Source organism: Notechis scutatus, chromosome 1 (assembly GCF_049901735.1).
Source record: "Notechis scutatus isolate UNSWTSFEM ecotype Mainland chromosome 1, rNotScu1.2, whole genome shotgun sequence".
NCBI classification, from domain to species: Eukaryota; Metazoa; Chordata; class Lepidosauria; order Squamata; family Elapidae; genus Notechis; species Notechis scutatus.
The window spans coordinates 55,127,921-55,141,629 of NC_142009.1; the positions used below are offsets into that span (position 1 = coordinate 55,127,921).

Genomic DNA, 13,709 nt, shown 5'->3' on the forward strand with positions numbered 1-13,709 from the left:
ACTGATATATTTTATAATCTGTTGGCTGCTGAGCTAAATTGCTTTGCGCAATACTGATTTACAAGCTGCCAGTTAGGTATTTATTACATTTTTTAAGGCTGCCTAACTCCCCCAAAATCCTCTTTAATTATAGCAATAGAACTTAGACTTATATACCACACCATAGTACTTTGCAGCAATCTCTGAGGAGTTTACAATGCCATCATATTGCCCCCAACAATCTGGGTCCCCATTTTACCGACCTTGGAAGCAGTGGTGGGATTCAAATAATTTAACAAATGGTTCTCTGCCTTAATGACCGGCTGGGTAGGTGTGGCTGGGTGGTCATGTGATTGGGTTGGCATGGCCAATTTGATATCACTCACATTGAGGGGTGCTTTGTCTCACCTGGCCTCTCATGACCGTGGGGATGCTGCAATGGTTGTAAGTGTGAAAAATGGTCATAAGTCACTTTTTTTCAGTGCCATTGTAACTTTGAATGGTCACTAAACGAACTGTTGTAAGTCAAAGATTACCTGTACAAAAATACAAAAAGCTTCCTTGTTTTCAAAAAGCTGCCCTAAATACCAATCATTAGATTATAAATGGGGGAATACACACTGAAAATCAATGACAGTCACAGCCATCATGGAAACCTAAACCATTCTGTCTGAATACCTTCCTTTTCATCAGCAATACCTGCAACCCAGAGTTAAAAATCAGGCAGGGTGCCAGAGCACCTTGAAGATTTAAAATAGTTAAAATGCAATGATAACTATCAGGAGCCAACTCTTGCTCATAAAGCGAAACCCTTTAGCAGAGAGTTCATTTAAGGTCTCCAGAAAGTGGATGGGCACACTTGGGCTACAAAATGCCAAGTTAAAGAGACACAGGATCAAGATGGGGGCAAGATGGCGGCAGCAGTAGAGGCAGCGTGAGGAGCTCCAGCGGGCATGGGCAGCGCCAGGCGACAAGCCTTCTAATCCCTGTGGGTCCGGCCGGCAAGGTGGAAAGCCTAACGCCCGAGACTTGCCAGCAAGCCAGAAAAGAGCTCCATTCCTCAGCAAACGCTCAATTCAAAAGTACTTGGAGATCTCTGATTCCTCCCATCCTTGACCAGCACGCCAGAAAAGAACTCATTCCTTGGTGGGCACCAAGTTTGGGAGCGCTTTATTCAAAAGCGCTCAACAATCTGCAACTCAACCCATCCTTACTAGAAGGTAAGGCGGTGGGGCTCACCAGTACTGGGGGGGCTCAACGATCATCCTTGCAGGGCAGTGAGACGGGGAGATTCATCCCATCCTTGCAGGGTGGTAAGCACCGGGAGCTGTGAGTCGGTCTTCAGACGTTTGCAGCCAGGGTGTGAAACAGACTGCTTCCCCCCTGCCGCCCCTCCTTCTCTCTTCACCAAATTGCTAATCCGGACTTCCTCTTTAAAAGGACAGTGACTTTGGACTTTCAATAAGTAGGGAAGTATTGTTATAACTGAACTCCTGTGAAGATTGGAAGCAATTTTCTTTCCTGTGATATAAGCAGAAGTATATTGAAGCCAGGAGCGAATGCTCAATACAAATCTGAGTCTACATAGTAAAAATATTAACTGTTCAAATTGCCAGTGCAAGACTATCTTTCTCTTTCTCTTAAAAGCAAAAAACTTTGAAAGTGTATTTAAATTAACTAGGAGGGAGCCAGAAATCCCATTCATCAAGAGAAAACAAAACAAAAAGTTTCCTGTTGCCTCCCAGTGAATTGCTCTGTTTATCTCTGCTGAAGAAGGGGACAGAGATCCCCCGTTCAACATCTTTGCATCTTTATTATCTCAAAAACTCAATCTACAAAACAAGAAAGAGAGTGTAAACCCTTGCTCATTGATTGTTTTCAAACAGCCCAGGAAAAGAGACCTCCTGCCAGTCTATAAAGGGTTATAAACCTATTCTCAGATATCAGCAACAGCTACGCAAAACAAAGCAAAGCAATAACCCTTTACTTACCAACTCTCAATACTACTCTATACTACTTCATTACTTTCATTATCTCAAAAACAATTTCTTTAAAATAATTAATTTTTATCAAATGATCAATTGATTTATTGTTTTTATTGCTTGGTATGATTATTTAGTGCATATAGTATAATTACTGAATATCTGATTAGTAAAATCAGTGATTTAGTGAATTTAATTGACCAGTGTATTTAGTAATTACTGTAATAATTAGGCTGTTTGTTGCTTAGCAAAATTATTTGATTAGAGTGATTTGAGTAACCAATTGATTGATTGATTGATTTTTAGTAATAAGCAACCTTATTTTTGATTTGTTCTTTAACATATCAATTAACATTTATTAATTACCAACATTCATTAAGTAACTGTCTACCTATAACATTAACTGGCTATTGTAATTGATTACTGTACTATTGCCATTGACCATGCCAACCAAAAACTCCAAACCAAAGCAAAAGAAAAATATCTCTACCAGTGACCTCCCAGACTCCTGCACATGTTTCAAATGTCTTGAAACCATCAATGCAAGCGAAATTTACATCAAATGCTGCCTATGCGATAATCTAGCCCACCCTGCCTGCTTAAACGCAAACAAAAGCCGAGTTGATATGGTCAAAAATTCAGATAAATTATTTTATCTATGTCCATCATGTTCTCCTAAGCTAAACAAACTGAGTACCCAACCTGGCAGAATTGAAAGCATAGAATCACTCATTCACTCAATAGAAGAACGCTTAGCAACACGTTTTGAAACAACTATACAAGCAAGCCTAATTTCTCTTGAAAAAAAAATACAGCACAGAGAAGTGAGTACCTATCAGCTCAAAATCAACTCCCACAACAACTACAACCACTACCTCAACTACAATCACAACTACAACCAAAAATAAGCACCAAACCACAACCACAAACAATTACTATCCCTTCAAATAATTCCACAAATAATATCTCCTTACTCATCAGAGACACCATGGAAAGTGAACAAAAATGTCCAAATGCCATCTTATTTGGTCTCAAAGACACCAACGAATCAGATGATATCACCAAAGTTTGTGATATCATAAGCAACTCAAATACGACAAACCATCTCTCCTGAAGATTTCATTGAAATAACCAGAGATGGCCATGGGTACAAATACAATGACGGCTATGTGGCCCCAAGATTTTGTAGAGTTGAATGCAAAAATGAGTCCAGCAAACGCATATTCATTCATACAATAAATGTCATTGCAAAAATCAATCCCAACCACAAAAAACTTCGCTCAAGACCAGACTTATCCATACTGCAAAGAATCCGCTCCCGTGAACTCTGCACAGAACTCAAAAACCGTCTAGACAATGGAGAAAAGGATCTATAGAGCTGATTGCATCAAAAGAAAGTCACACAACCCACAACTCCGCATCCAACCCCACCCCATCCAATCCAACATCACTCAAAAGTAGGCATGCACGCCCCTAACTACCTCTATTCCAACCACAACTGGCCTTAAATGCAAGCTACTCAATGCAAGAAGCCTTGTAAATAAAATACCTGAATTTCTCCTCTTACTAAATATGGCTAAATTCGACATTATATTTGTCTGTGAAACATGGCTCAACGCATCTCTCCCTGATTCCATTACCACACTAAGAGACTATCATGTTGATCGATCAGATCGTGAAATCAGTAGAGGAGGTGATGTTGCTATCTTCTATAAAAAGTCCCTACATCTAAAAAACATCCAAGTTACCCAGGAGCTTGCTATTCCTGAGACCATAGTTTGTGAACTGTCCTTAAATATCACATTTCGGTTCTTACTATGTTATAGAGCCCCTGATTATGACATCGAACATGCAAATAAGCTAAATACACTACTAACATGGGCAGCATCCTGCCCACACGCTTTTATCTTTCTTGGTGACTTCAATCTACCTCATATTAACTGGACCCTTAATGAATGTACAACTGAACCCACACATGCAACCTTCTACAATGCAGTAACAAATCTAGGACTAGAACAACTAGTAACCAACAACACTAGACTTAACAACTGCCTCGATCTCATCTTCTGCAATAGTTTGAATTCAATTTACGGAATACAAAGAACCCTTTTCCAACAGTGACCACAACATGATTGACTTTTGTCTCAACATACGTCCACACAAAAATCATCACAATGACGGAATCCCTAATTATAACTTCAAAAAAGGCAACTATGATCTTATAAACAACGTTCTCTCATCCCTTGATTGGCAATTTCTATTCTCTGGATGCAATACTGTAGAAGACCATTGCAACATATTTTTACTTGAAGTCAAAAGAGACATCAAACTATATGTACCATTAACAACTCCCAAAACCAGAAAAAACAAATTACCCAAAACAATAAGAAAGCTTCAATCCAAAAAGAAATCACTTTGGCGGAAGAACAAATCTGGTCACGTTGCCAACTTCACAAGCCGATACAAAAATTTATGCCACCAGATCAAAATTGAATGCACCAATTATCACATTAAACAAGAAGAAAAACTTCTATGCACCAATTCCACATGCGCTTTCTACAGTTTTGTAAACAACAAACTAAAAGACTCAAGGTCCATCCCACCCCTGAAAGGACCTAATGGTAAAGACTGCAAGGACGACACTATTAAAGTCAACCTCTTTAACACATTATTTGGCTCAGTATTTGTAAACAGCAATGGATCATGCCCAGTATTTCCTAGTCGAACCACTGACAATTACAATGATCTAATACATACCGATTTTACAGAAGACAATGTTGAAAAAGCACTACACAATCTAAAACCGTCTCTATCTATTGGACCGGATGGAATATGTGCCTACTTCTTAAAAAAGCTACCCGCTGCCATAGCTGAACCTCTAAGCATAATCTTTGAAAAATCTTGCCAAAACTATGGTCACAAGCCACGGTCATCCCCATCTTCAAAAAGGGAGATCCCAGCCTAGTTGAAAATTACAGACCGATCTCTTTATGCTGCGTCACCTGTAAAGTCATGGAATCAATTATTAACCAATCCATCATCCTCCACTTAGAAACAAACAACCTACTCTCTAATAAACAATTTGGTATTAGGAAAAAACTATCATGTAATCTGCAACTCTTACACTGCAAAAACATATGGACTACACAACTCAATCAGGGCAAAGCAATAGACGCAATCTACATAGACTTCTGAAAAGTATTTGATTCAGTGGTACATGACAAACTACTCCTAAAACTAAAATCTTACAGTATCTCTGGACACCTGCATAACTGGACAGATTCATTCCTGTCAAACAGACAACAAATGGTCAAAATTGGGAGTGTCCTATCAAATTCTGTACCTGTCAACAGTGGTGTCTCCCAAGGCAGTGTTCTAGGACCAACTCTTTTCATACTCTACATAAATGACCTCTGTGATATCAAGAGCAACTGTGTTCTCTTCGCTGATGATGTAAAGCTATTCAACACCACAGACAATACTGCTACCATTCAAAAAGACCTTGACTATGTATCAGAATGGTCAAACAAATGGCAACTTCAAATCTCAACAAATAAATGCTCTATCCTACATATTGGCAAAAAAATCAGAAAATAAAATACAGGCTGAATAGTCAAGACCTTGTTAATGATCCAAACTCTGTCAAGGATCTTGGAGTACTCATCTCAAATGACCTAAGTGCTAGAGCCCACTGTAACTTAACGCCAAAAAGGCGTTAAGAGTTGTTAACCTAATCTTATGTAGCTTTTTCTCTGGTAATATTACACTACTAACTGGAGTATACAAAACATTTGCTAGACCAATACTGGAATGCAGCTCATCAGTCTGGAACCCACATTACGTATCTGATATTAACACAGTTGAGAAAGTCCAGAAATATTTCACAAGAAGAGTTCTCCACTCCTCTACTTGTTGCAGAATACCTTATGCCACCAGACTCGAAATTCTAGACCTAGAAAACTTACAACTATGCCGCCCTCGGTCCGATCTAAGTATAGTACATAAAATCATACATTGCAATGTCCTACCTGTCAATGAATACTTCAGCTTCAACCATAACAACACAAAAGCAAACAATAGATACAAACTCAAGGCTAATCGCACCAAACTTGATTGCAGGAAATATGACTTCAGCAACAGAGTGGTCAATGTCTGGAATACTCTACCTGACTCTGTGGTTTCTTCTCCAAACCCCAAAAACTTTAACCTTAGACTGTCTACTATTGACCTCACTCCTTTCCTAAGATGTCTGTAAGTGGCATGCATAATCTCACCAACGTGCCTACCGTCCCTGTCCTATTGTTTCTTTTATTTCTTTTATTTTTCTTACATGTATCCATGTATTCATAACTATGTTTTTACTTATACCTATTATCTTGTAAGCAATTGACAAATAAAATAAATAAATAAAAATAAATAAATTAACAAAGTATATTGGGGACCCAGATTCAAGTCTCTGCCCTCCCAAGCTTGTCAGAATCACAATAAAATTAGTACATGTTTAAATAAGCCTTATTATCATGAGAGAAAACTAAAATGAATTGGAGGGAGGAGCCACAGCCTACCTCCTATTTTTTTAATCTTATGATCAGTTAACAATCATGTGCCTTGGCCACTCCTTAGCAACCCAAGAGACTCCTGTCCCAAAGGTGCTTTTTCAAGAGGCAACTGAACTTCCTGGAAACCAAGAAAGTCCAGTTGCCTCTTGAAAAAGCACCTTTGGGAAAAAAGCACATTTGGGACAACCATGACTTGGATGACTGGATAATTCCCATAGGCAAGAGATTCCTGTGCTCAGTGAATTGATAAAGTACCCTTTCCCACCTAGGAGAAGCAAACCTAAGATCCATTTGCCCCACTTAAAGATACCAGATGGTCTCATTTACCTCACAAGATATCAAGATATCCTAAGGAAAGCATTCAGATTTAAAGATCAAATGCTCCCAGAGAGGCAGTAAAAAAATCAGTGCCAAGCTTTCATCCTGCCTCTTGGAAGTACATCCCAAAAGGACAGTGCCAGGAACCAGTAAAGCAATGTAAAAAGCTCAAACAACCCTTTCCCTTTAACAAAGTCAAGCCCCTAATAAAAGTACCAGCAAAGGAAAAAAAACATTTTAAATTTAACTATCTTAGACAAGTAGCTATACATAAGTTTAGCATTGTGAAAGAATTTTATTAATTTTTAATATAAATTTAAGAACCAAAGTACCAACATTTTATAATATATTACAAAATTAAGATGTGTCCAAAGGTGAAAAGACACTGTTTAGCTATTAGGCATTCTGAATTAGCAGAAATCCTTTTTCTTTGCTAAGGCATTCCATATACTGTATATATTCTATGTTTTTAAGAGCCTTCATTTTTTCAAAATTGCATTTCAATTTTTAAATTTGAAAACAGATCACCTTTAGGAAAGAGGCAAAATAATGGAATGTGAATGATAAATCTAAACCAAAAGCATATAATCTTATTTGATATTTAATGCTTATTTGATAACAATTCAGTTAAATAGAACTGCTTCTGTTCAATATTGTATTTTTTTATTTGTAGGCTTTGGGAAAATTCTGTCTTACATACAATTGTTCTGGAAATTTGGATGATAAGGTATGATAAACAATTTTAGTTTAAGATACAATGTAGAACATAGGTATGCAAACTTTTGAGTATATTTGGAATTTTGAGAGCATGTTGTAAATATTGTCCCATTTTGTGTGCCATGGTGAGCTTGGGCTATCATAAAGCATACTTTTATTCCGAAAGCAAACTAGTAAGACAGTTATCTTCCATTCCCTGATTTTCAATATGTTCCCTGCCATATTAGCTAATCTTTACCTTTTCATTTATGTGGAAGGAGGGAGTTGCAAACAAAGTACAGTTATATCCATTCCTTGCTTAAATTATTTAATTTACCATTTGAATATGACTACTCATGTGCCATGGACACTTTCCTGGCATGGTCTCTGGCTTATTCCCACTTAATAAACCTATACTTCTTTACTCTGGCAAGCTTCCCATAAAGGCAGTGAGAGATAGCTTAGTGGTGTTCAGAAGATGAAAACCCTGAGCATACAAGGCTGAAGCAGTCAAGGCCAGTTATAGGAGCAGTCAAGGCCAGTTATAGAGCAGACTGAGCTGGAAAGGAGGGATAAATGTGTCATAAGTTTGGAGTCATTGCATTGACACAAAAGACCCACATCCAGCTCTCCATGAATTCCTTTTACCTTTATCTAGCACCAATTTGGCTTTGACTATTAGTTGACTTGATTTTTGTATAGAGGTAGCAATAATAAACTCTTCTGTGCTTTGAACTCAATGAATGCTCCAGGTTATTTGCAACTGACACTAGTTTACATAAGACAAAAGCCATGGAGGGTGCAACACACCATTAGATGAGGACAATTATAGAGTAGTTAACCAAGGCAAGGCTACAAGCGATGTGGCAGAAGTCATGTCAATTTGAAGCAGAACCAAAGGCTGAATGATGCATGAAGTGGGCCAAAAGCTACTCAGACTCTGAATGAAGTCTTAGAGATAATGCAATGAGCAATATTGGACAAAAAGCAGGTTTTTAAAAAGGACTTACTGTGTTATGAAACTTTTCCATAAGTACATGTATAAGTATTACAAAGGCAGATGTAGGTGTTTTAGTTTTGAGCTTGGTGATAAATTCCATGAGACCTTATTCCTCACTTGTTATGCTTTAATCTTTCTTTGTCTATTTAAGGTAATGGCAAAAATGTTCTTTGGGCTTGTTCAATCTGGATCATGGTGTTGTTTTGATGAGTTCAATCGGATTGATATAGAAGTCCTCTCTGCAATTGCTTCACATCTTCAGGCAATTAAGGCAGCTAAAGATAGCCTCAGTGTCAGGTATTTATTTGAAATTGCTGTGAGATTTTATTAATAATAATACTTTATGTTCACAAGATGTGTGTAGTTTTGCTCTGGTGTTGTATCATTGATATAACAAAGTTGTGGAAGAGTGATTTCATCTTAATTCTTGCCTAGAGCTGGATGGATGTCTTCTAATGATCTAAAAAGGCAAGAGCACAAATGACAAATACCTTAATTTGCAGATTTCAAATTATAATACTTTATTACTATATATTACTTACCAGATCTTGGCCAATCAGGTGTTATAAAAAGATGTCAAGCATCAGAAAACTCTGGATTAGTATAAAATCAAATAAAATGGATTTGGCAATGGATCTTGTGTTTATTATCAAAACTTTTATATTGTACTGTTTAAATTTTTGAAGCATGTACCAGTTAATTATAATTTTATTTTCATTTTTGTGTATTGTCTGAAAAGGTTGTATTCTGACCTTGTTAGCTGGCTATCACAATTGGAATAATTTATTTGCTGATTAGAATGTCACATAGAACTGATCAGTGTCCTATGTTTCCTTCTTATTATTTAATTCAGGAACTGCTGGCCTATTTTATTAGGCAACTGAAAGAATCTGGGATATTAAGATGTCCAGTGTCAAACATAAATTCTTTTGTATGCTGACATTCTTTGTCTTATTAATAATTCCTAGTCTTCTAAAGTACTTTATATCAGTACTTTATATGGATGTTTGTAAAAAAATGGGACCCAACATTTTGTTTTGAAAATCTTTAATAATTGTTTTCAAAGAGATTTCTTTGTTGATAAATGCTATTATTTCTAAATGTCCATCTCAAATTAATGCAGATAGACACAAATTGGTAAAAATCAACATGAATGTATGAAAAAAATTAGTAGTGTTAAAACTAATCTTGCTGCAAGATTGAAATAAAGGTGAAACTCGAAAAATTAGAATATCGTGCAAAAGTTCATTTATTTCAGTAATGAAACTTAAAAGGTGAACCTAATATATGAGATAGACTCATTACATGCAAAGCAAGATAGTTCAAGCCGTGATATGTCATAATTGAGATGATTATGGCTTACAGCTCATGAAAACCCCAAATCCACAATCTCAGAAAATTAGAATATTGTGAAAAGGTTCAATATTCTAGGCTCAAAGTGTCCCACTCTAATTAGCTAATTAAGCCATAACACCTGCAAAGGGTTCCTGAGCCTTTAAATGGTCTCTCAGTCAGTTCAGTAGGAATCACAATCATGGGAAAGACTGCTGACCTTACAGTTGTGCAGAGAACCATCATGGACACCCTCCATAAGGAAGGAAAGCCTCAAAAGGTAATTGCAAAAGAAGTTGGATGTTCCCAAAGTGCTGTATCAAAGCACATTAATAGAAAGTTATGTGGAATGGAAAAGTGTGGAAGAAAAAGGTGCACAAGCAGCAGGAATGACCACAGCCTGAAGAGGATTGTCAGGAAAAGGCCATTCAAAAGTGTTGGGGACTTTCACAAGGAGTGGACTGAGGCTGGAGTCAGTGCATCAAGAGCCACCACACACAGAGAGATCCTGGACATGGGCTTCAAATGTCATATTCCTCTTGCCAAGCCGCTCCTGAACAACAAACAACGTCAGAAGCGTCTTACCTGGGCTAAAGAAAAACAGAACTGGTCTGTTGCTCAGTGGTCCAAAGTCCTCTTTTCTGATGAGAGCAACTTTTGCATCTCATTTGGAAACCAAGGACCCAGAGTCTGGAGGAAGAATGGAGACACACACACTGCAAGATGCTTGAAGTCTGTGTTGATTTGGGGAGCCATGTCATCTGCTGGTGTTGGTCCACTGTGCTTCATTAAGTCCAGGGTCAACGCAGCTGTCTACCAGAAGATTTTGGAGCACTTCATCCTTCCTTCCGCAGACGAGCTTTATGGGGATGCTGACTTCATTTTCCAGCAGGACTTGGCACCTGCCCACACTGCCAAAAGTACCAAAACGTGGTTCAATGACTGTGGGATTACTGTGCTTGATTGGCCAGCAAACTCGCCTGACCTGAACCCCATAGAGAATCTATGGGGCATTGCCAAGAGAAAGATGAGAGACATGAGACCGAACAATGCAGAAGAGCTGAAGGCTGCTATTAAAGCATCCTGGTCTTCCATAATACCTCAGCAGTGCCACAGGCTGATAGCTTCCATGCCAGGCCGCATTGAGGCAGTAATTGCTGCAAAAGGGGCCCAAACCAAGTACTGAGTACATATGCATGCTTATACTTTTCAGAGGTCCGATATTGTTCAATGTACAATCCTTGTTTTATTGATTGCATGTAATATTCTAATTTTCTGAGATTGTGGATTTGGGGTTTTCATGAGCTGTAAGCCATAATCATCACAATTATGACAAATCACGGCTTGAACTATCTTGCTTTGCATGTAATGAGTCTATCTCATATATTAGTTTCACCTTTTAAGTTGCATTACTGAAATAAATGAACTTTTGCACGATATTCTAATTTTTTGAGTTTCACTGTATATGCTTCAAGTTTCTATGTTGGTAAGTTATTTTAAGCAGATTGATATATTATGGAGAATATTCTTATGAAATTGGAACAATTATGAGCTTCACATGAAGTTGGGGATTTTAATTTTCTTGACTTATTCTTGTGCCATTGAACTTACTTTTTGACTTTGTGCTTCATGAAATTTAAATGATTAATCCAAAATCATTACAGACACAATTAGAATATTGTTACTATCCTCTTTAATATCTTGGCGGGAACTTTCTTCCTATTTTAAAAGATGCAAAAAATATACAGGGTGTACCAAAAGTCAGACCCTATAGACAATTTATTATATAAATTACATTAAATGTCTAATTGGTTGTCATTTTCATAACAATACTTCCTTAGCCTTTTGATGTACATTAAGATCAGTAATATTTTATTTGAATAAAAAACCGTAATAAACATATTATGGTTGGTCTAACTTTTGGTAAACCCAGTATATATATGAAGTTGGGAAGAAGCCTTAAATTTGATCCTACTTTCACTAGAAACTGACATTATGGGATAATTGTAGGTAAAACATTTTTGGAAAGCTCATGGGAAAAAGGTTCATAAGCAAAAAATGAGATCACAGCTTTGGATCAGCTCATTGTTCATCATCTGATGTTTTGCAAGAAGAATAATTTTTTCTAAATATATGGTTTCTAAATATATGGTTAGTTTTTAGCTGTAACTGAAAAGCTGGGTTAAAATAGATGTGGGAATCTATAAACAAGTTTGAAAAAAAGGTTGAGTAAGTGGTAGATTCTGTTATACTTAGATCTGCCAATTAACATACCTTTATTTTGTCAGAGCTTAGTTATTCTGCATAAGCGGTCTTTGTACATGTACTGCTTTTGCCAAATGGGCACCTCTGGACATTATTCTAATCCTATATATGGGCATATCTATCGACATTAATCAAGCTTTGTGGCATGGATGTCTGCACTGGGCCTTTGGCAAAATAGTATATTCTGTATTTTATAGGTCAACTAATTGTCTCCTTAAGGAAACCTGCTGTTTGTGCTGTAAGTATAATATAGAAAAGCATCACAAAGAATTATGGCAGATTGCTTAGCAATAAGTGTACTTTAAATAGTCATTTCTACAGGTACGTAATTAGTTCTAATTTGTTCTAGAGTAGTGTACTTATTCTGAACTCCTGTGTTGGAATCAGAACTGAGCTCCTTTGCACTATGCTCCATATGGACATATATAGACAGGTCCTTAGTCCTCCCCCAAACTTAGAATCTTCCTAATAGTAGTCTATGCCGATGCAAACCTCATATGTGTAAATATTATCAATGTGTTATGCTAATATTGTACTATTTTCAATTGTATCTTATGTTTTAGGCCAGGGGTGTCAAACTCAAGGCCCGGGGCCCAGATCTGACCTGTGGGGTGCTTAAATCTGGCCCGCCTGGAAACAGAGAAGGACCGGCCTGTGGTGTCTCTGCCAGTGAAAATGGAGCTCGGGAGGGCTTCAGGTGGCCCTCTTGAGCTCTGTTTTCATTGGCAGAGGGTGCAGGAGACTGTCACAGCCAATAATGGAACTCGAGAGCCCATTTTTTCTGGCAGAGTGCTCAGGCCGCCACATATGCCCCCAACATGAGTGATGTGATGTCGAGCCCACTCGACCATGCCCACTCAGGCTCCCCGAGGTCAAACACAACCCCGATGCGGCCCTCAATAAAATTGAGTTTGATACCCCTGTTTTAGGCTTAACTCAAGGTGCTTAACGTATGTGGCATAATATCCTTTGCAGCTTAGGGCCACAGTATTTACTTGCTGCTGTTTTTTGTATAAGGCAAAAATTTGATCAATTTTCTCTGCTTTGTAACTTGGTACACTACTTATTCCTTAACTGTAGTATAATACTGTAACTTGGAACTGCTTTTTACATTTAACACAGATTTGTTCTGGAAGGAAAAGAAATCCGTCTGAAACCACACTGTGCAATTTTTATTACCATGAATCCTGGGTAAGTGATAACTGTAGCTGTCATTGTTCCACAACACCAGGACAGAAAGAACCTTTTTTGGGGGTGGGGTGGGGGGGTGTATTATTATTTTTTTACAAATGCATGAAGCTATGTTGTATGAACTGATAGTTTTGATACAATTAGTTTAATATTGTCCATAGTTTTGCACCTTCAAGATTTCAGAAAATAATATTTTTAGCCTAATTTGTTGATTCAGGGATTGATCATGGAATCTTTTAAATGCAAGGAATATGTACTGCAACTGAATTATATATTTTCGAAATGTTGTAGTTTTAAATTACCACTATTTTCAATTTCAGAATGTTAGATAATTTTTCACTTGCATTTAAACATCACTTATTGCCATAATCCGCTATCATAATAGTG

General features: G+C 37.5%; 1 protein-coding gene across 1 annotated transcript in view; it reads left to right on the plus strand.

The window, feature by feature from the left end:
• DNAH14 (dynein axonemal heavy chain 14) overlaps nucleotides 1–13,709 on the plus strand; it is a 267,453-nt gene that overhangs the window by 78,838 nt on the left and 174,906 nt on the right. Inside the window, exons 28-30 of the mRNA XM_087957091.1 lie at nucleotides 7,512–7,565; nucleotides 8,686–8,831; nucleotides 13,254–13,322. Coding sequence (XP_087813217.1) covers nucleotides 7,512–7,565; nucleotides 8,686–8,831; nucleotides 13,254–13,322 — 269 coding nt within the window. The remainder of the gene's footprint in view (nucleotides 1–7,511; nucleotides 7,566–8,685; nucleotides 8,832–13,253; nucleotides 13,323–13,709) is intronic.